A 20,549-nucleotide genomic window follows, 5' to 3' on the forward strand; every position below is an offset into this window, starting at 1 on the left:
AGGAAGCTGGGTGTAAACCAATGTTGGGATAGGGAGGAAGCTGGGTGTAGGCAATGTTGGGATAGGGAGGAAGCTGGGTGTAGGCAATGTTGGGATAGGGAGGAAGCTGGGTGTAAACCAATGTTGGGATAGGGAGGAAGCTGGGTGTAAACCAATGTTGGGATAGGGAGGATGCTGGGTGTAGGCAATGTTGGGATAGGGAGGAAGCTGGGTGTTGGCAATGTTGGGATAGGGAGGATGCTGGGTGTTGGCAATGTTGGGATAGGGGGGAAGCTGGGTGTAGGCAATGTTGGGATAGGGAGGAAGCTGGGTGTAAACCAATGTTGGGATAGGGAGTAAGCTGGGTGTAGGCAATGTTGGGATAGGGAGGAAGCTGGGTGTAGGCAATGTTGGGATAGGAAGGAAGCTGGGTGTAGGCAAAGTTGGGATAGGGAGGAAGCTGGGTGTAGGCAATGTTGGGATAGGGAGGAAGCTGGGTGTTGGCAATGTTGGGATAGGGAGGAAGCTGGGTGTAGGCAATGTTGGGATAGGGAGGAAGCTGGGTGTAGCCAACGTTGGGATAGGGAGGAAGCTGGGTGTTGGCAATGTTGGGATAGGGAGGAAGCTGGGTGTAAACCAATGTTGGGATAGGGAGGAAGCTGGGTGTAGCCAATGTTGGGATAGGGAGGAAGCTGGGTGTTGGCAATGTTGGGATAGGGAGGAAGCTGGGTGTAGACAATGTTGGGATAGGGAGGAAGCTGGGTGTTGGCAATGTTGGGATAGGGAGGATGCTGGGTGTTGGCAATGTTGGGATAGGGAGGAAGCTGGGTGTAAACCAATGTTGGGATAGGGAGGAAGCTGGGTGTAGGCAATGTTGGGATAGGGAGGAAGCTGGGTGTAAACCAATGTTGGGATAGGGAGGAAGCTGGGTGTAAACCAATGTTGGGATAGGGAGGAAGCTGGGTGTAAACCAATGTTGGGATAGGGAGGAAGCTGGGTGTTGGCAATGTTGGGATAGGGAGGAAGCTGGGTGTAAACCAATGTTGGGATAGGGAGGAAGCTGGGTGTAAACCAATGTTGGGATAGGGAGGAAGCTGGGTGTTGGCAATGTTGGGATAGGGAGGAAGCTGGGTGTAAACCAATGTTGGGATAGGGAGGAAGCTGGGTGTAAACCAATGTTGGGATAGGGAGGAAGCTCGGTGTTGGCAATGTTGGGATAGGGAGGAAGCTGGGTGTAGGCAATGTTGGGATAGGGAGGAAGCTGGGTGTAAACCAATGTTGGGATAGGGAGGAAGCTGGGTGTAAACCAATGTTGGGATAGGGAGGATGCTGGGTGTAGGCAATGTTGGGATAGGGAGGAAGCTGGGTGTTGGCAATGTTGGGATAGGGAGGATGCTGGGTGTTGGCAATGTTGGGATAGGGGGGAAGCTGGGTGTAGGCAATGTTGGGATAGGGAGGAAGCTGGGTGTAAACCAATGTTGGGATAGGGAGTAAGCTGGGTGTAGGCAATGTTGGGATAGGGAGGAAGCTGGGTGTAGGCAATGTTGGGATAGGGAGGAAGCTGGGTGTAGGCAAAGTTGGGATAGGGAGGAAGCTGGGTGTAGGCAATGTTGGGATAGGGAGGAAGCTGGGTGTTGGCAATGTTGGGATAGGGAGGAAGCTGGGTGTAGGCAATGTTGGGATAGGGAGGAAGCTGGGTGTAGCCAACGTTGGGATAGGGAGGAAGCTGGGTGTTGGCAATGTTGGGATAGGGAGGAAGCTGGGTGTAAACCAATGTTGGGATAGGGAGGAAGCTGGGTGTAGCCAATGTTGGGATAGGGAGGAAGCTGGGTGTTGGCAATGTTGGGATAGGGAGGAAGCTGGGTGTAGACAATGTTGGGATAGGGAGGAAGCTGGGTGTTGGCAATGTTGGGATAGGGAGGATGCTGGGTGTTGGCAATGTTGGGATAGGGAGGAAGCTGGGTGTAAACCAATGTTGGGATAGGGAGGAAGCTGGGTGTATGCAATGTTGGGATAGGGAGGAAGCTGGGTGTAAACCAATGTTGGGATAGGGAGGAAGCTGGGTGTAAACCAATGTTGGGATAGGGAGGAAGCTGGGTGTTGGCAATGTTGGGATAGGGAGGAAGCTGGGTGTAAACCAATGTTGGGATAGGGAGGAAGCTGGGTGTAAACCAATGTTGGGATAGGGAGGAAGCTGGGTGTAAACCAATGTTGGGATAGGGAGGAAGCTGGGTGTTGGCAATGTTGGGATAGGGAGGAAGCTGGGTGTAAACCAATGTTGGGATAGGGAGGAAGCTGGGTGTAAACCAATGTTGGGATAGGGAGGAAGCTGGGTGTATGCAATGTTGGGATAGGGAGGAAGCTGGGTGTAAACCAATGTTGGGATAGGGAGGAAGCTGGGTGTATGCAATGTTGGGATAGGGAGGAAGCTGGGTGTAAACCAATGTTGGGATAGGGAGGAAGCTGGGTGTATGCAATGTTGGGATAGGGAGGAAGCTGGGTGTAGGCAATGTTGGGATAGGGAGGAAGCTGGGTGTTGGCAATGTTGGGATAGGGAGGAAGCTGGGTGTTGGCAATGTTGGGATAAGGAGGAAGCTGGGTGTAAACGAATGGTGGGATAGGGAGGAAGCTGGGTGTAAACCAATGTTGGGATAGGGAGGAAGCTGGGTGTAGGCAATGTTGGGATAGGGAGGAAGCTGGGTGTAGGCAATGTTGGGATAGGGAGGAAGCTGGGTGTTGGCAATGTTGGGATAGGGAGGAAGCTGGGTGTAGGCAATGTTGGGATAGGGAGGAAGCTGGGTGTTGGCAATGTTGGGATAGGGAGGAAGCTGGGTGTAGGCAATGTTGGGATAGGGAGGAAGCTGGGTGTAGACAATGTTGGGATAGGGAGGAAGCTGGGTGTAAACCAATGTTGGGATAGGGAGGAAGCTGGGTGTAAACCAATGTTGGGATAGGGAGGAAGCTGGGTGTTGGCAATGTTGGGATAGGGAGGAAGCTGGGTGTAGGCAATGTTGGGATAGGGGGGAAGCTGGGTGTAGACAATGTTGGGATAGGGAGGAAGCTGGGTGTTGGCAATGTTGGGATAGGGAGGATGCTGGGTGTTGGCAATGTTGGGATAGGGAGGAAGCTGGGTGTAAACCAATGTTGGGATAGGGAGGAAGCTGGGTGTTGGCAATGTTGGGATAGGGAGGAAGCTGGGTGTAGACAATGTTGGGATAGGGAGGAAGCTGGGTGTAAACCAATGTTGGGATAGGGAGGAAGCTGGGTGTTGGCAATGTTGGGATAGGGAGGAAGCTGGGTGTAGACAATGTTGGGATAGGGAGGAAGCTGGGTGTAGCCAATGTTGGGATAGGGAGGAAGCTGGGTGTTGGCAATGTTGGGATAGGGAGGAAGCTGGGTGTAGACAATGTTGGGATAGGGAGGAAGCTGGGTGTTGGCAATGTTGGGATAGGGAGGATGCTGGGTGTTGGCAATGTTGGGATAGGGAGGAAGCTGGGTGTAAACCAATGTTGGGATAGGGAGGAAGCTGGGTGTATGCAATGTTGGGATAGGGAGGAAGCTGGGTGTAAACCAATGTTGGGATAGGGAGGAAGCTGGGTGTAAACCAATGTTGGGATAGGGAGGAAGCTGGGTGTTGGCAATGTTGGGATAGGGAGGAAGCTGGGTGTAAACCAATGTTGGGATAGGGAGGAAGCTGGGTGTAAACCAATGTTGGGATAGGGAGGAAGCTGGGTGTAAACCAATGTTGGGATAGGGAGGAAGCTGGGTGTTGGCAATGTTGGGATAGGGAGGAAGCTGGGTGTAGACAATGTTGGGATAGGGAGGAAGCTGGGTGTTGGCAATGTTGGGATAGGGAGGAAGCTGGGTGTAGACAATGTTGGGATAGGGAGGAAGCTGGGTGTTGGCAATGTTGGGATAGGGAGGAAGCTGGGTGTTGGCAATGTTGGGATAGGGAGGAAGCTGGGTGTAGACAATGTTGGGATAGGGAGGAAGCTGGGTGTAGACAATGTTGGGATAGGGAGGAAGCTGGGTGTTGGCAATGTTGGGATAGGGAGGAAGCTGGGTGTAGACAATGTTGGGATAGGGAGGAAGCTGGGTGTTGGCAATGTTGGGATAGGGAGGATGCTGGGTGTTGGCAATGTTGGGATAGGGAGGAAGCTGGGTGTAAACCAATGTTGGGATAGGGAGGAAGCTGGGTGTATGCAATGTTGGGATAGGGAGGAAGCTGGGTGTAAACCAATGTTGGGATAGGGAGGAAGCTGGGTGTAAACCAATGTTGGGATAGGGAGGAAGCTGGGTGTTGGCAATGTTGGGATAGGGAGGAAGCTGGGTGTAAACCAATGTTGGGATAGGGAGGAAGCTGGGTGTAAACCAATGTTGGGATAGGGAGGAAGCTGGGTGTAAACCAATGTTGGGATAGGGAGGAAGCTGGGTGTTGGCAATGTTGGGATAGGGAGGAAGCTGGGTGTAAACCAATGTTGGGATAGGGAGGAAGCTGGGTGTAAACCAATGTTGGGATAGGGAGGAAGCTGGGTGTATGCAATGTTGGGATAGGGAGGAAGCTGGGTGTAAACCAATGTTGGGATAGGGAGGAAGCTGGGTGTATGCAATGTTGGGATAGGGAGGAAGCTGGGTGTAAACCAATGTTGGGATAGGGAGGAAGCTGGGTGTATGCAATGTTGGGATAGGGAGGAAGCTGGGTGTAGGCAATGTTGGGATAGGGAGGAAGCTGGGTGTTGGCAATGTTGGGATAGGGAGGAAGCTGGGTGTTGGCAATGTTGGGATAAGGAGGAAGCTGGGTGTAAACGAATGGTGGGATAGGGAGGAAGCTGGGTGTAAACCAATGTTGGGATAGGGAGGAAGCTGGGTGTAGGCAATGTTGGGATAGGGAGGAAGCTGGGTGTAGGCAATGTTGGGATAGGGAGGAAGCTGGGTGTTGGCAATGTTGGGATAGGGAGGAAGCTGGGTGTAGGCAATGTTGGGATAGGGAGGAAGCTGGGTGTTGGCAATGTTGGGATAGGGAGGAAGCTGGGTGTAGGCAATGTTGGGATAGGGAGGAAGCTGGGTGTAGACAATGTTGGGATAGGGAGGAAGCTGGGTGTAAACCAATGTTGGGATAGGGAGGAAGCTGGGTGTAGGCAATGTTGGGATAGGGAGGAAGCTGGGTGTAGGCAATGTTGGGATAGGGAGGAAGCTGGGTGTAGACAATGTTGGGATAGGGAGGAAGCTGGGTGTAAACCAATGTTGGGATAGGGAGGAAGCTGGGTGTAAACCAATGTTGGGATAGGGAGGAAGCTGGGTGTAGACAATGTTGGGATAGGGAGGAAGCTGGGTGTTGGCAATGTTGGGATAGGGAGGATGCTGGGTGTTGGCAATGTTGGGATAGGGAGGAAGCTGGGTGTAAACCAATGTTGGGATAGGGAGGAAGCTGGGTGTATGCAATGTTGGGATAGGGAGGAAGCTGGGTGTAAACCAATGTTGGGATAGGGAGGAAGCTGGGTGTAAACCAATGTTGGGATAGGGAGGAAGCTGGGTGTTGGCAATGTTGGGATAGGGAGGAAGCTGGGTGTAAACCAATGTTGGGATAGGGAGGAAGCTGGGTGTAAACCAATGTTGGGATAGGGAGGAAGCTGGGTGTAAACCAATGTTGGGATAGGGAGGAAGCTGGGTGTTGGCAATGTTGGGATAGGGAGGAAGCTGGGTGTAGACAATGTTGGGATAGGGAGGAAGCTGGGTGTTGGCAATGTTGGGATAGGGAGGAAGCTGGGTGTAGACAATGTTGGGATAGGGAGGAAGCTGGGTGTTGGCAATGTTGGGATAGGGAGGAAGCTGGGTGTTGGCAATGTTGGGATAGGGAGGAAGCTGGGTGTAGACAATGTTGGGATAGGGAGGAAGCTGGGTGTAGACAATGTTGGGATAGGGAGGAAGCTGGGTGTTGGCAATGTTGGGATAGGGAGGAAGCTGGGTGTAGACAATGTTGGGATAGGGAGGAAGCTGGGTGTTGGCAATGTTGGGATAGGGAGGATGCTGGGTGTTGGCAATGTTGGGATAGGGAGGAAGCTGGGTGTAAACCAATGTTGGGATAGGGAGGAAGCTGGGTGTATGCAATGTTGGGATAGGGAGGAAGCTGGGTGTAAACCAATGTTGGGATAGGGAGGAAGCTGGGTGTAAACCAATGTTGGGATAGGGAGGAAGCTGGGTGTTGGCAATGTTGGGATAGGGAGGAAGCTGGGTGTAAACCAATGTTGGGATAGGGAGGAAGCTGGGTGTAAACCAATGTTGGGATAGGGAGGAAGCTGGGTGTAAACCAATGTTGGGATAGGGAGGAAGCTAGGTGTTGGCAATGTTGGGATAGGGAGGAAGCTGGGTGTAAACCAATGTTGGGATAGGGAGGAAGCTGGGTGTAAACCAATGTTGGGATAGGGAGGAAGCTGGGTGTATGCAATGTTGGGATAGGGAGGAAGCTGGGTGTAAACCAATGTTGGGATAGGGAGGAAGCTGGGTGTATGCAATGTTGGGATAGGGAGGAAGCTGGGTGTAAACCAATGTTGGGATAGGGAGGAAGCTGGGTGTATGCAATGTTGGGATAGGGAGGAAGCTGGGTGTAGGCAATGTTGGGATAGGGAGGAAGCTGGGTGTTGGCAATGTTGGGATAGGGAGGAAGCTGGGTGTTGGCAATGTTGGGATAAGGAGGAAGCTGGGTGTAAACGAATGGTGGGATAGGGAGGAAGCTGGGTGTAAACCAATGTTGGGATAGGGAGGAAGCTGGGTGTAGGCAATGTTGGGATAGGGAGGAAGCTGGGTGTAGGCAATGTTGGGATAGGGAGGAAGCTGGGTGTTGGCAATGTTGGGATAGGGAGGAAGCTGGGTGTAGGCAATGTTGGGATAGGGAGGAAGCTGGGTGTTGGCAATGTTGGGATAGGGAGGAAGCTGGGTGTAGGCAATGTTGGGATAGGGAGGAAGCTGGGTGTAGACAATGTTGGGATAGGGAGGAAGCTGGGTGTAAACCAATGTTGGGATAGGGAGGAAGCTGGGTGTAGGCAATGTTGGGATAGGGAGGAAGCTGGGTGTAGGCAATGTTGGGATAGGGAGGAAGCTGGGTGTAGACAATGTTGGGATAGGGAGGAAGCTGGGTGTAAACCAATGTTGGGATAGGGAGGAAGCTGGGTGTAAACCAATGTTGGGATAGGGAGGAAGCTGGGTGTTGGCAATGTTGGGATAGGGAGGAAGCTGGGTGTAGGCAATGTTGGGATAGGGAGGAAGCTGGGTGTAGACAATGTTGGGATAGGGAGGAAGCTGGGTGTAGACCAGGGATGACGAATCTCGGCACCCCAGATGTTTTGGAACTACATTTCCCATGATGCTCCTCTACACTGCAGAGTGAATGAGCATCATGGGAAATGTAGTTCCAAAACATCTGGAGTGCCGAGGTTCTCCATCACTGGTCTAGACCAATAGTCAGGATAAAAAGGATGCTGGGTGTGGACCAATGTCAGTATGAGGGGGAGGCTTAGTGTATGGAATGTCAGGATAGGGAGGATACCGGGTGTAGAAGACTCTCAAGATACAATGCCTTGAAAAAGTTTTCATACCCCTTGAAATTTTACACATTTTGTCACGTTACAACTAAAAACGTAAATGTGTAGATAAAGTGTCACATAATTGTGAAGTGGAAGGAAAATGATAAATGATACAAATAAATATGTGAAAAGTGTGGGGGAGGGGCATTTGTATGGCGCCCCCCGGAGTCAGTACTTTGTAGAACCCCCTTTCTCTACAAGTCTTTTTGGGGGTGTCTCTACCAGCTTTGCACATCTAGAGAGGACATTTCTGCCCATTCTTCTTCTTTGTAAAATATCTCAAGCTCTGTCAGATTGGATGGAGAGCGTCTGTGATCAGCAATTTTCAAGTCTGGCCACAGATTCTCAATGGGATTTAGGTCTGGACTGTGACTGGGCCATTCTAACACATGAATATGCTTTGATGTAAACCATTCCATTGTAGCTCTGGCTGGATGTTTCGGGTCGTTGTCCTGCTGGAAGGGGAACCTCCGCCCCGGTCTCAAGTCTTCTGCCGACTCTAACAGGTTTTCTTCTAAGATTGTCCTGTATTTGTCTCCATCCATCTTCCCATCAACTCTGACCAGCTTCCCTGTCCCTGCTGAAGAAAACCATCCCCACCACATGATGCTGCCACCACCATGTCTCACGGTGGGGATGGTGTGTTCGGGGGATGGGCAGTGTTAGTTTCCCCCACACATAGCGTTTTGCTTTTAGGCCATAAAGTAGAATTTTGGTCTCATCTGACCAGATCACCTTCTTCCACATGTTTGCTGCCCCCTCCCCCACATGGCTTCTCACAAACTACAAACAGGACTTCTTATGACTTTCTTTCTCCAATGTCTTTCTTCTTGTCACTCTTCCATAAAGGGCAGATTTGTGGAGAGACGACTAATAGTTGTCCTGTGGACAGATTCTCCCCCCTGAGCTGTGGATCTCTGCAGCTCCTCCAGAGTTACCATGGACCTCTTGGCTCTTCTCTGATGAATGCTCTCCTTGCCCGGCCCGGTCAGTTTAGGTGGACGGCCGTGTCTTGGTAGGTTTGCGGTTGTACCCATACTCTTTCCATTTTCCGATGATGGATTGAACAGAGCTCCGTGAGATGGTCAAAGCTTGGGAGATTTTATTATAACCCAACCCTGCTTTATACTTCTCCACAACTTCATCCCTGACCTGTCTGGTGTGTTCCTTGGCCTTCATGATGCTGTTTGTTCACTCAGGTTCTCTAACAAACCTCTGAGGGCTTCACAGAACAGCTGTATTTATACTGAGAATAAATGACACACAGGTGGACTCTATTTACTAATTAGGTGACTTCTGAAGGCAATTGGTTCCACTAGATTTTAGTTAGGGGTATCAGAGTAAAGGGGACGCCATACAAATGCCCCTCCCCCACACTTTTATTTGTATCATTTATCATTTTCCTTCCACTTCACAATTATGTGACACTTTATCTACACATTTACGTTTTTAGTTGTAATGTGACAAAATGTGTAAAATTTCAAGGGGTATGAAAACTTTTTCAAGGCTCTGTATCTTGAGAGTCTTCTACAACTCGTGATACATTAGTGTGATGGTCGGTGGGAAGAATTACCTCCTTATGGGGAGCTAAAAAGATCAATGGTGTCAGTGGGAACTTATCCAAGAGGCAGAAATTACCCAATGCTGAAGGAACCCCTACAACCTCTGGAGGGACCCCTACAACCTCTGGAGGGACCCCTACAACCTCTGGAGGGACCCCTACAACCTCTGGAGGAACCCCTACAACCTCTGGAGGAACCCCTACAACCTCTGGAGGGACCCCTACAACCTCTGGAGGGACCCCTACAACCTCTGGAGGAACCCCTACAACCTCTGGAGGAACCCCTACACCCTCTGGAGGAACCCCTACAACCTCTGGAGGAACCCCTACACCCTCTGGAGGAACCCCTACAACCTCTGGAGGAACCCCTACAACCTCTGGAGGGACCCCTACAACCTCTGGAGGAACCCTGGTTGAGAATCACTGATGTAGACCAAGACTGACCCAAAACAGAATCCTCCAAACACTTTCAATAGTTTCTCAAGGAGAGGAAATATTTGAGAATTCTCCACTGAAGCCGCACATTTGTGGTGTAGCACCCTGGAGTTTTGGCAGAGTTTTCTCTGCCAGGAATAAGCTACCTTGGCTAATTGTTAGGGGTCATTTGATTTCTCCCTAAGTCTGGCATGGTTGCACTTTTCTCTTGGTGGCCGTGTGTCTGGTGGCATTAGATATGAGAAGGGCAATGCAATGTCAGATTATGGGTATATGGGGTATCTCAGCCAATGGGCGGGGGTTTTCTTGAACCCCTTGGCCTGCTGGGAGCACCTATATATTTGGGTGGAGTCAGGTGATTGGTGTTCTGTGCCACCTGGACGGCTGTCTGGGTGGACATTTGTTGTATTGCCCAGGCTGCTAGACCAGAGTTTGGGCCTATCCCGGGTACATCTGGCTGCCAGGCTGTCTGAGGGCCTATCCAGAAGTAAGAGAGCAGCGCAGGGTTGGGATTGCGGCTTGCAGTCCAATCAGAAGTGACGATTCTGCCGGCCGGAGAAGTTGATGTGGTCGGAGGTAGAGGAGAAGCTGTCACCACTAAGGGACCGTCCACCTTATTACCAGGGACCACAGGGAGGAACTGAAGCAAATACCGGATTCTCACCAACCGGGGAAGATGAAGAATAGGGAAACTTCAGCAAGTATCAAGCCAGGGACCCAACCAGCGGTGGAGACCCTTGCAGAGCAACCTTGTGTGCCAAGCCAGGGACCCAACCAGCGGTGGAGACCCTTGCAGAGCAGCCTTGTGTGCCAAGCCAGGGACCCAACCAGCGGAGGTGACGCTTGCAGAGCAGCCTTGTGTGCCAAGCCAGGGACCCAACCAGCGGAGGTGACCCTTGCAGAGCAGCCTTGTGTGCCAAGCCAGGGACCCAACCAGCGGAGGTGACCCTTGCAGAGCAGCCTTGTGTGCCAAGCCAGGGACCCAACCAGCGGAGGTGACCCTTGCAGAGCAGCCTTGTGTGCCAAGCCAGGGACCCAACCAGCGGTGGAGACCCTTGCAGAGCAGCCTTGTGTGCCAAGCCAGGGACCCAACCAGCGGAGGTGACGCTTGCAGAGCAGCCTTGTGTGCCAAGCCAGGGACCCAACCAGCGGAGGTGACCCTTGCAGAGCAGCCTTGTGTGCCAAGCCAGGGACCCAACCAGCGGAGGTGACCCTTGCAGAGCAGCCTTGTGTGCCAAGCCAGGGACCCAACCAGTGGAGGTGACCCTTGCAGAGCAGCCTTGTGTGCCAAGCCAGGGACCCAACCAGTGGAGGTGACCCTTGCAGAGCAGCCTTGTGTGCCAAGCCAGGGACCCAACCAGCGGAGGTGACCCTTGCAGAGCAGCCTTGTGTGCCAAGCTAGGGACCCAACCAGCGGAGGTGACCCTTGCAGAGCAGCCTTGTGTGCCAAGCCAGGGACCCAACCAGTGGAGGTGACGCTTGCAGAGCAACCTTGTGTGCCAAGCCAGGGACCCAACCAGCGGAGGTGACCCTTGCAGAGCAGCCTTGTGTGCCAAGCTAGGGACCCAACCAGCGGAGGTGACCCTTGCGGAGCAGCCTTGTATGCCAAGCCAGGGACCCAACCACCGGAGGTGACGCTTGCGGAGCAGCCTTGTATGCCAAGCCAGGGACCCAACCAGCGGAGGTGACCCTTGCGGAGCAGCCTTGTGTGCCAAGCTAGGGACCCAACCAGCGGAGGTGACCCTTGCAGAGCAGCCTTGTGTGCCAAGCCAGGGACCCAACCAGCGGAGGTGACGCTTGCGGAGCAACCTTGTGTGCCAAGCCAGGGACCCAACCAGCGGAGGTGACCCTTGCGGAGCAGCCTTGTGTGCCAAGCCAGGGACCCAACCAGCGGAGGTGACCCTTGCAGAGCAGCCTTGTGTGCCAAGCCAGGGACCCAACCAGCGGAGGTGACCCTTGCAGAGCAGCCTTGTGTGCCAAGCCAGGGACCCAACCAGTGGAGGTGACCCTTGCAGAGCAGCCTTGTGTGCCAAGCCAGGGACCCAACCAGTGGAGGTGACCCTTGCAGAGCAACCTTGTGTGCCAAGCCAGGGACCCAACCAGCGGAGGTGACCCTTGCAGAGCAGCCTTGTGTGCCAAGCCAGGGACCCAACCAGCGGAGGTGACGCTTGCAGAGCAACCTTGTGTGCCAAGCCAGGGACCCAACCAGCGGAGGTGACCCTTGCAGAGCAGCCTTGTGTGCCAAGCTAGGGACCCAACCAGCGGAGGTGACCCTTGCAGAGCAGCCTTGTGTGCCAAGCCAGGGACCCAACCAGTGGAGGTGACGCTTGCAGAGCAACCTTGTGTGCCAAGCCAGGGACCCAACCAGCGGAGGTGACCCTTGCAGAGCAGCCTTGTGTGCCAAGCTAGGGACCCAACCAGCGGAGGTGACTCTTGCGGAGCAGCCTTGTATGCCAAGCCAGGGACCCAACCAGCGGAGGTGACCCTTGCGGAGCAGCCTTGTGTGCCAAGCTAGGGACCCAACCAGCGGAGGTGACCCTTGCGGAGCAGCCTTGTGTGCCAAGCTAGGGACCCAACCAGCGGAGGTGACCCTTGCGGAGCAGCCTTGTGTGCCAAGCCAGGGACCCAACCAGCGGAGGTGACCCTTGCGGAGCAGCCTTGTGTGCCAAGCCAGGGACCCAACCAGCGGAGGTGACCCTTGCGGAGCAGCCTTGTGTGCCAAGCCAGGGACCCAACCAGCGGAGGTGATGCTTGCAGAGCAACCTTGTGTGCCAAGCCAGGGACCCAACCAGCGGAGGTGACCCTTGCAGAGCAGCCTTGTGTGCCAAGCCAGGGACCCAACCAGCGGAGGTGACCCTTGCAGAGCAGCCTTGTGTGCCAAGCCAGGGACCCAACCAGTGGAGGTGACCCTTGCAGAGCAGCCTTGTGTGCCAAGCCAGGGACCCAACCAGCGGAGGTGACGCTTGCAGAGCAACCTTGTGTGCCAAGCCAGGGACCCAACCAGCGGAGGTGACCCTTGCAGAGCAGCCTTGTGTGCCAAGCTAGGGACCCAACCAGCGGAGGTGACCCTTGCGGAGCAGCCTTGTATGCCAAGCCAGGGACCCAACCACCGGAGGTGACGCTTGCGGAGCAGCCTTGTATGCCAAGCCAGGGACCCAACCACCGGAGGTGACGCTTGCGGAGCAGCCTTGTGTGCCAAGCTAGGGACCCAACCAGCGGAGGTGACCCTTGCGGAGCAGCCTTGTGTGGCAAGCTAGGGACCCAACCAGCGGAGGTGACCCTTGCGGAGCAGCCTTGTGTTCCAAGCCAGGGACCCAACCAGCGGAGGTGACCCTTGCGGAGCAGCCTTGTGTGCCAAGCCAGGGACCCAACCAGCGGAGGTGACCCTTGCAGAGCAACCTTGTGTGCCAAGCCAGGGACCCAACCAGTGGAAGTGACCCTTGCGGAGCAGCCTTGTGTGTCAAGCCAGGGACCCAACCAGCGGAGGTGACGCTTGTGGAGCAGCCTTGTGTGCCAAGCCCGGGACCCAACCAGTGGAGGTGACCCTTGCGGAGCAGCCTTGTGTGCCAAGCCAGGGACACAACCAGCGGAGGTGACCCTTGCAGAGCAACCTTGTGTGCAAAGCCCGGGACCCAACCAGTGGAGGTGACCCTTGCGGAGCAACCTTGTGTGCCAAGCCCGGGACCCAACCAGCGGAGGTGACCCTTGCGGAGCAGCCTTGTGTGTCAAGCCAGGGACCCAACCAGCGGAGGTGACGCTTGCGGAGCAGCCTTGTGTGTCAAGCCAGGGACCCAACCAGCGGAGGTGACGCTTGCGGAGCAGCCTTGTGTGCCAAGCCCGGGACCCAACCAGCGGAGGTGACCCTTGCGGAGCAGCCTTGTGTGCCAAGCCCGGGACCCAACCAGTGGAGGTGACCCTTGCGGAGCAGCCTTGTGTGCCAAGCCAGGGACACAACCAGCGGAGGTGACCCTTGCAGAGCAACCTTGTGTGCAAAGCCCGGGACCCAACCAGTGGAGGTGACCCTTGCGGAGCAACCTTGTGTGCCAAGCCCGGGACCCAACCAGTGGAGGTGACCCTTGCAGAGCAGCCTTGTGTGTCAAGCCAGGGACCCAACCAGCGGAGGTGACGCTTGCGGAGCAGCCTTGTGTGTCAAGCCAGGGACCCAACCAGCGGAGGTGACGCTTGCGGAGCAGCCTTGTGTGCCAAGCCCGGGACCCAACCAGCGGAGGTGACCCTTGTGGAGCAGCCTTGTGTGCCAAGCCCGGGACCCAACCAGTGGAGGTGACCCTTGCAGAGCAACCTTGTGTGCCAAGCCAGGGACCCAACCAGTGGAGGTGACCCTTGCGGAGCAACCTTGTGTGCCAAGCCAGGGACCCAACCAGCGGAGGTGACCCTTGCAGAGCAGCCTTGTGTGCCAAGCCCGGGACCCAACCAGCGGAGGTGACCCTTGCAGAGCAGCCTTGTGTGCCAAGCCAGGGACACAACCAGCGGAGGTGACCCTTGCAGAGCAACCTTGTGTGCCAAGCCAGGGACCCAACCAGTGGAGGTGACCCTTGCGGAGCAACCTTGTGTGCCAAGCCAGGGACCCAACCAGCGGAGGTGACCCTTGCAGAGCAGCCTTGTGTGCCAAGCCAGGGACCCAACCAGTGGAGGTGACCCTTGCAGAGCAGCCTTGTGTGCCAAGCCAGGGACCCAACCAGCGGAGATGACCCTTGCAGAGCAGCCTTGTGTGCAAAGCCAGGGACCCAACCAGTGGAGGTGACCCTTGCAGAGCAGCCTTGTGTGCCAAGCCAGGGACCCAACCAGTGGAGGTGACCCTTGCAGAGCAGCCTTGTGTGCCAAGCCAGGGACCCAACCAGTGGAGGTGACCCTTGCAGAGCAGCCTTGTGTGCCAAGCCAGGGACCCAACCAGCGGAGGTGACCCTTGCGGAGCAGCCTTGTGTGCCAAGCCAGGGATCCAACCAGTGGAGGTGACCCTTGCAGAGCAGCCTTGTGTGCCAAGCCAGGGACCCAACCAGTGGAGGTGACGCTTGCAGAGCAGCCTTGTGTGCCAAGCCAGGGACCCAACCAGCGGAGGTGACCCTTGCGGAGCAGCCTTGTGTGCCAAGCCAGGGACCCAACCAGCAGAGGTGACCCTTGCAGAGCAGCCTTGTGTGCCAAGCCAGGGACCCAGCAGACCAGTGAGGTGACACTTGAGAAGTATCTGGAGTGCCAAGCCAGGGACCCAGCAGAGAAGCGGAGGTGACACTTGAGGAAGATACTCAGTGAAGATTGGAGGAGCTCACGGGATTCAGTGACAGTGATCAGCCGGTCTAGTGAGAGAGAGACCGGGAGCTCAGTGGGTTGAAGAACTACAAGAAGTGAAAGGAACCGTTATACTTTGGGTTAGAAACTGTTAAAGACTGTTTCCACAGGAGACAGCATTCTTACACATGTAGACGTGGTGTCTTGCTGGATGCCTTTCCCTGAATGGCTGTCCCCTTACTGAAGTCTCGGAGTCTGCCAATTAATCTTGCAACTACCTAAGGGTGTCCTAGCTCTAACCCTCTCTCCCAAAGTTCTGTTAAGAGAAATAAAATCTATTTTGCATTCAAGAAGTGTCTGGTGCCCAATGAATCTACTTGCATTGCACCCACCGTGCCTCACAACCCACCATATACAGAAGGATGGCTATCTCTGGCCCTGGAGGTTCTCATTAGACTGAAGGAGGCCTGGGACCTTGCTACAATCGTAAGAGACAAGCAGCTACATTTTCGTGGTCCTCGGTGTTCCGCTCACAATATCACATGTGAATATTCAGTGACTGTACACCCCACCTAACCTCTGTGTACCTCCAGACCACCCTCTTACCTACTAGACATTGCCTCCCATACGTCAGTGTAAGACTTCTCACCTTACCTACCTCATGGGCCATAACTCACCTCTGTAAATACCGGAGAGAGGCTTGGAGAAGCCGGAGGTGCTGTTGGGAAGGTGGATAATATTGTTGGGTTGACCACCAGTCTGGAGGAAGCAGTAGAACCTAGAAGAGATGTAAACATTGTCAGCAGCTAGCAGACAACCTCCCCATCGAGGCCTGATGGCTCCATGAAGAGCACGGGATCGTCAAGGAGGGATAGGCCACAGCTGCTGGAGGACCCCTTCATCTAAACTCAGTAGTGGGTGATATACAGTATATGGGGTGAGGGGGGCAAGGCGGGCAGAAGTTGGTCTCAACCTTATTTTGAATGTGATTTTTTTTTTTTTGCATTCTATTTTAACGGCAGCAACTGTCTGAGGACCATGAGATGATTCAACTTGGTTGCTGTGGATTAAGAATTGGAACTACTCTTTAGAATAAGGCCATTAGATGAGAAACCCGAGGATGGGAACCCAAAATCACATGACTAAAAATCAAGACCAGCCAACCGTTCCTGGCAGTGAGGCTGGCTGACTGCATCTGTATTGGGCAAATTGTGGGCAAGGAAGTCCTGTACGGATTATTTCTGCTCATAGTTCATTTATCAGGATGAGCTTCAACAGAACGTTTATCGGAGGAGCTCAGGACTGATATACACTATAGACACTATAGACGCTGCCATTGGGATGATGGAATAAGGAGATCTGGGCAGCAGGAAGATGAGGAGGTCAGCACTCCCGCCTTAGAGCTCCACTATGAAACTCATCCAAGACCTTCATGTCCTCTGCAGAACCTCCTCCTAAAGCATGATGTCCTTCAGGTGTCTGCTGCTATCCTTGTGACTGTGCCATTGATTCGTTTTCCCAGTCGCCTTCCTGGACAGCATATGAGAGATAGAGACCCCTCCCACCAGGACAAAGACCCCTCCCACCAGGGCAAAGACCCCTCCCAACCAGGACAAAGACCCCTTCCACCAGGACAAAGACCCCTCCCAACCAGGGCAAAGACCCCTCCCAACCAGGACAAAGACCCCTCCCACCAGGACAAAGACCCCTACCACCAGGACAAAGACCCCTTCCACCAGGACAAAGACCCCTCCCAACCAGGGCAAAGACCCCTCCCAACCAGGACAAAGACCCCTCCCACCAGGGCAAAGACCCCTCCCAACCAGGACAAAGACCCCTTCCACCAGGACAAAGACCCCTCCCAACCAGGGCAAAGACCCCTCCCAACCAGGACAAAGACCCCTCCCACCAGGACAAAGACCCCTACCACCAGGACAAAGACCCCTTCCACCAGGACAAAGACCCCTCCCAACCAGGACAAAGACCCCTTCCACCAGGACAAAGACCCCTTCCACCAGGACAAAGACCCCTCCCACCAGGGCAAAGACCCCCTACCACCTGGACAAAGACCCCTCCCAACCAGGGCAAAGACCCCTCCCACCAGGACAAAGACCCCTTCCACCAGGGCAAAGACCCCTCCCATCCAGGACAAAGACCCCTTCCACCAGGACAAAGACCCCTCCCACCAGGGCAAAGACCCCCTACCACCTGGACAAAGACCCCTCCCAACCAGGGCAAAGACCCCTCCCACCAGGACAAAGACCCCTACCACCAGGACAAAGACCCCTCCCAACCAGGGCAAAGACCCCTCCCACCAGGGCAAAGACCCCTCCCACCAAGACAAAGACCCCACCCACCAGGGCAAAGACCCCTCCCAACCAGGGCAAAGACCCCTCCCAACCAGGGCAAAGACCCCTCCCACCAGGGCAAAGACCCCTCCCACCAAGACAAAGACCCCTCCCACCAGGGCAAAGACCCCTCCCAACCAGGACAAAGACCCCTCCCACCAGGACAAAGACCCCTCCCAACCAGGACAAAGACCCCTCCCACCAGGACAGGTCATATGTTAAAAAGAGGTTCTTCCAACAATCGCCTCAATTTTTTGTGACTCCTCCATCAAGAGGCAATGCGTTGTGTAGAATGGGAGAGCTCTGTCTTTAGTTGCCGGCCATCCCTTTTACCCACTGTACTGCAGTCGGTTTGTAGTCTACCCAACTATCTTGCCCCCAGGACACCTTCTCAATATGGGTATTAGGAGGTATAGCTCCCCTCCTTCTTGGGCGCACGCTGAGGGCCATATCTGGAGGAGACTCACCCTTGACACGGACATCCATGGGACATGAAAGAAGCGGGAACAGACCATAGAGTAAGGAACCTCGGCATTCCCTCCCTATACGGCTCTACTTGTTCTATTTTATTCTGTTCTAGTATTCTCCATTCTATTATTTTATTCTATTTTATTTTATACTCTATATTTTCAAATTCATTTTTGAATTCAAATAATTTCGAATGGATTTGAAAATAACGAACATATAAAACGAATCCGAATATATAAAACTAATTGTGACAACGTAACGAAAATGATGAAATAAAATGATTAACTTAATGAACGAACCTAAAACAAAATTTCCTTTGTGCACATCTCTATTGTAGATGCTCATTGAGCTCCAACCCAACATGAATGTCACCATTTGGCTTTGGTATGATACTAAAGAGTCACCAGTAGTAAAGGTGGCTCTATCACCCAGAAGTACCATTCTAAGCCCTTGTACACACGGTCGGAGATTCCGACAGAAAAAGTCAGATAGGACCGTGTTGTCGGATAATCCAACCGTGTGTGGGGCTTCATCTGACTGTTTCCGTCCGAATATCCAAACAACAAATTACGAACGATGGGATTTTCCGACAACTTTGTCCGACCGTGTGTATGCAACACCAGTTTCAGACAAAATCAGTCGGACAAAATCCAATGGATTTTGTTGTCGGAATCTCCGACCCGTGTGTACAAGGGCTAAGACTCTGTAACCGTCCTTCATGTCAGTCGGTGGCGGTCACACCCCTCATGTGGGCAGAACCTACGCTGGCCTAACCTGAGTTCATCCATGTCCCAATCTGCACCAAGATGAGTGAAGAACTATCCTGACATTGATCCACACCCAATATCCTCCCTATCCTCACATTGGTCCACACCCAATATCCTCCCTATCCTCACATTGATCTACACCCAGCATCTTCCCTTTCCTCACATTGGTCCACACCAAGCATCTTCCCTATCCTCACATTGTTCTACACCCAGCATCTTCCCTATCCTCACATTGTTCTACACCCAGCATCTTGCCTATCCTCACATTGTTCTACACCCAGCATCTTCCCTATCCTCACATTGATCTACACCAAGCATCTTCCCTATCCTCACATTGATCTACACCAAGCATCTTCCCTATCCTCACATTGGTCCACACCCAGCATCTTCCCAATCCTCACATTGGTCCACACCCAGCATCTTCCCTATCCTCACATTGTTCTACACCCAGCATCTTCCCAATCCTCACATTGGTCCACACCCAGCATCTTCCCTATCCTCACATTGGTCCACACCCAGCATCTTCCCTATCCTCACATTGATCTACACCCAGCATCTTCCCTATCCTCACATTGGTCCACACCAAGCATCTTCCCTATCCTCACATTGTTCTACACCCAGCATCTTCCCTATCCTCACATTGATCTACACCCAGCATCTTCCCTATCCTCACATTGGTCCACACCCAGCATCTTCCCTATCCTCACATTGTTCTACACCCAGCATCTTCCTTATCCTCACATTGTTCTACACCCAGCATCTTCCCTATCCTGACATTGATCTACACCCAGCATCTTCCCTATCCTGACATTGGTCCACACCCAGCATCTTCCCTATCCTCACATTGTTCTACACCCAGCATCTTCCCTATCCTCACATTGGTCCACACCCAGCATCTTCCCTATCCTCACATTGTTCTACACCCAGCATCTTCCCTATCCTCACATTGGTCCACACCCAGCATCTTCCCTATCCTCACATTGGTCCACACCAAGCATCTTCCCTATCCTCACATTGATCCACACCGAGCATCTTCCCTATCCTCACATTGGTCCACACCAAGCATCTTCCCTATCCTCACATTGATCCACACCCTATATCCCCCCTATCCTCACATTGATCTACACCCAGCATCTTCCCTATTCTCACATTGGTCCACACCCAGCATCTTCCCTATCCTCACATTGGTCTACACCCAGCATCTTCCCTATCCTGACATTGATCCACACCCAATATCCCCCCTATCCTCACATTGGTCCACACCAAGCATCTTCCCTATCCTGACATTGGTCCACACCCAGCATCTTCCCTATCCTCACATTGGTCCACACCAAGCATCTTCCCTATCCTGACATTGGTCTACACCCAGCATCTTCCCTAGCCTCACATTGGTCCACACCCAGCATCTTCCCTAACCTCACATTGATCTACACCCAGCATCTTCCCTATCCTCACATTGATCTACACCCAGCATCTTCCCTATCCTCACATTGGTCCACACCAAGCATCTTCCCTATCCTCACATTGGTCTACACCCAGCATCTTCCCTATCCTGACATTGATCTACACCCAGCATCTTCCCTATCCTCATATTGGTCTACACCCAGCATCTTCCCTATCCTCACATTGGTCCACACCCAGCATCTTCCCTATCCTCACATTGATCTACACCCAGCATCTTCCCTATCCTCACATTGGTCTACACCCAGCATCTTCCCTATCCTGACATTGGTCCACACCCAGCATCTTCCCTATCCTCACATTGGTCTACACCCAGCATCTTCCCTATCCTCACATTGATCTACACCCAGCATCTTCCCTATCCTCACATTGGTCCACACCCAGCATCTTCCCTATCCTCACATTGGTCCACACCCAGCATCTTCCCTATCCTCATATTGGTCTACACCCAGCATCTTCCCTATCCTCACATTGGTCTACACCCAGCATCTTCCCTATCCTCACATTGGTCTACACCCAGCATCTTCCCTATCCTCACATTGATCCACACCAAGCATCTTCCCTATCCTCACATTGGTCTACACCCAGCATCTTCCCTGTCCTCACATTGGTCCACACCAAGCATCTTCCCTATCCTCACATTGGTCTACACCCAGCATCTTCCCTATCCTCACATTGGTCTACACCCAGCATCTTCCCTATCCTC

The 20,549-nt window shown here is 53.4% G+C and overlaps 1 protein-coding gene across 1 annotated transcript in view; it reads right to left on the minus strand.

The window, feature by feature from the left end:
• Nucleotides 1–20,549, minus strand: part of LOC143975743 (coagulation factor XI-like) — a 65,403-nt gene that overhangs the window by 10,183 nt on the left and 34,671 nt on the right. The window contains exon 8 of the mRNA XM_077478245.1: nt 15,477–15,577. Coding sequence (XP_077334371.1) covers nt 15,477–15,577 — 101 coding nt within the window. The remainder of the gene's footprint in view (nt 1–15,476; nt 15,578–20,549) is intronic.

This window comes from Lithobates pipiens, unplaced genomic scaffold (assembly GCF_037356315.1).
Source record: "Lithobates pipiens isolate NorthernLeopardFrog02 unplaced genomic scaffold, aLitPip1_a1.2 Scaffold_13, whole genome shotgun sequence".
NCBI classification, from domain to species: domain Eukaryota; kingdom Metazoa; phylum Chordata; class Amphibia; order Anura; family Ranidae; genus Lithobates; species Lithobates pipiens.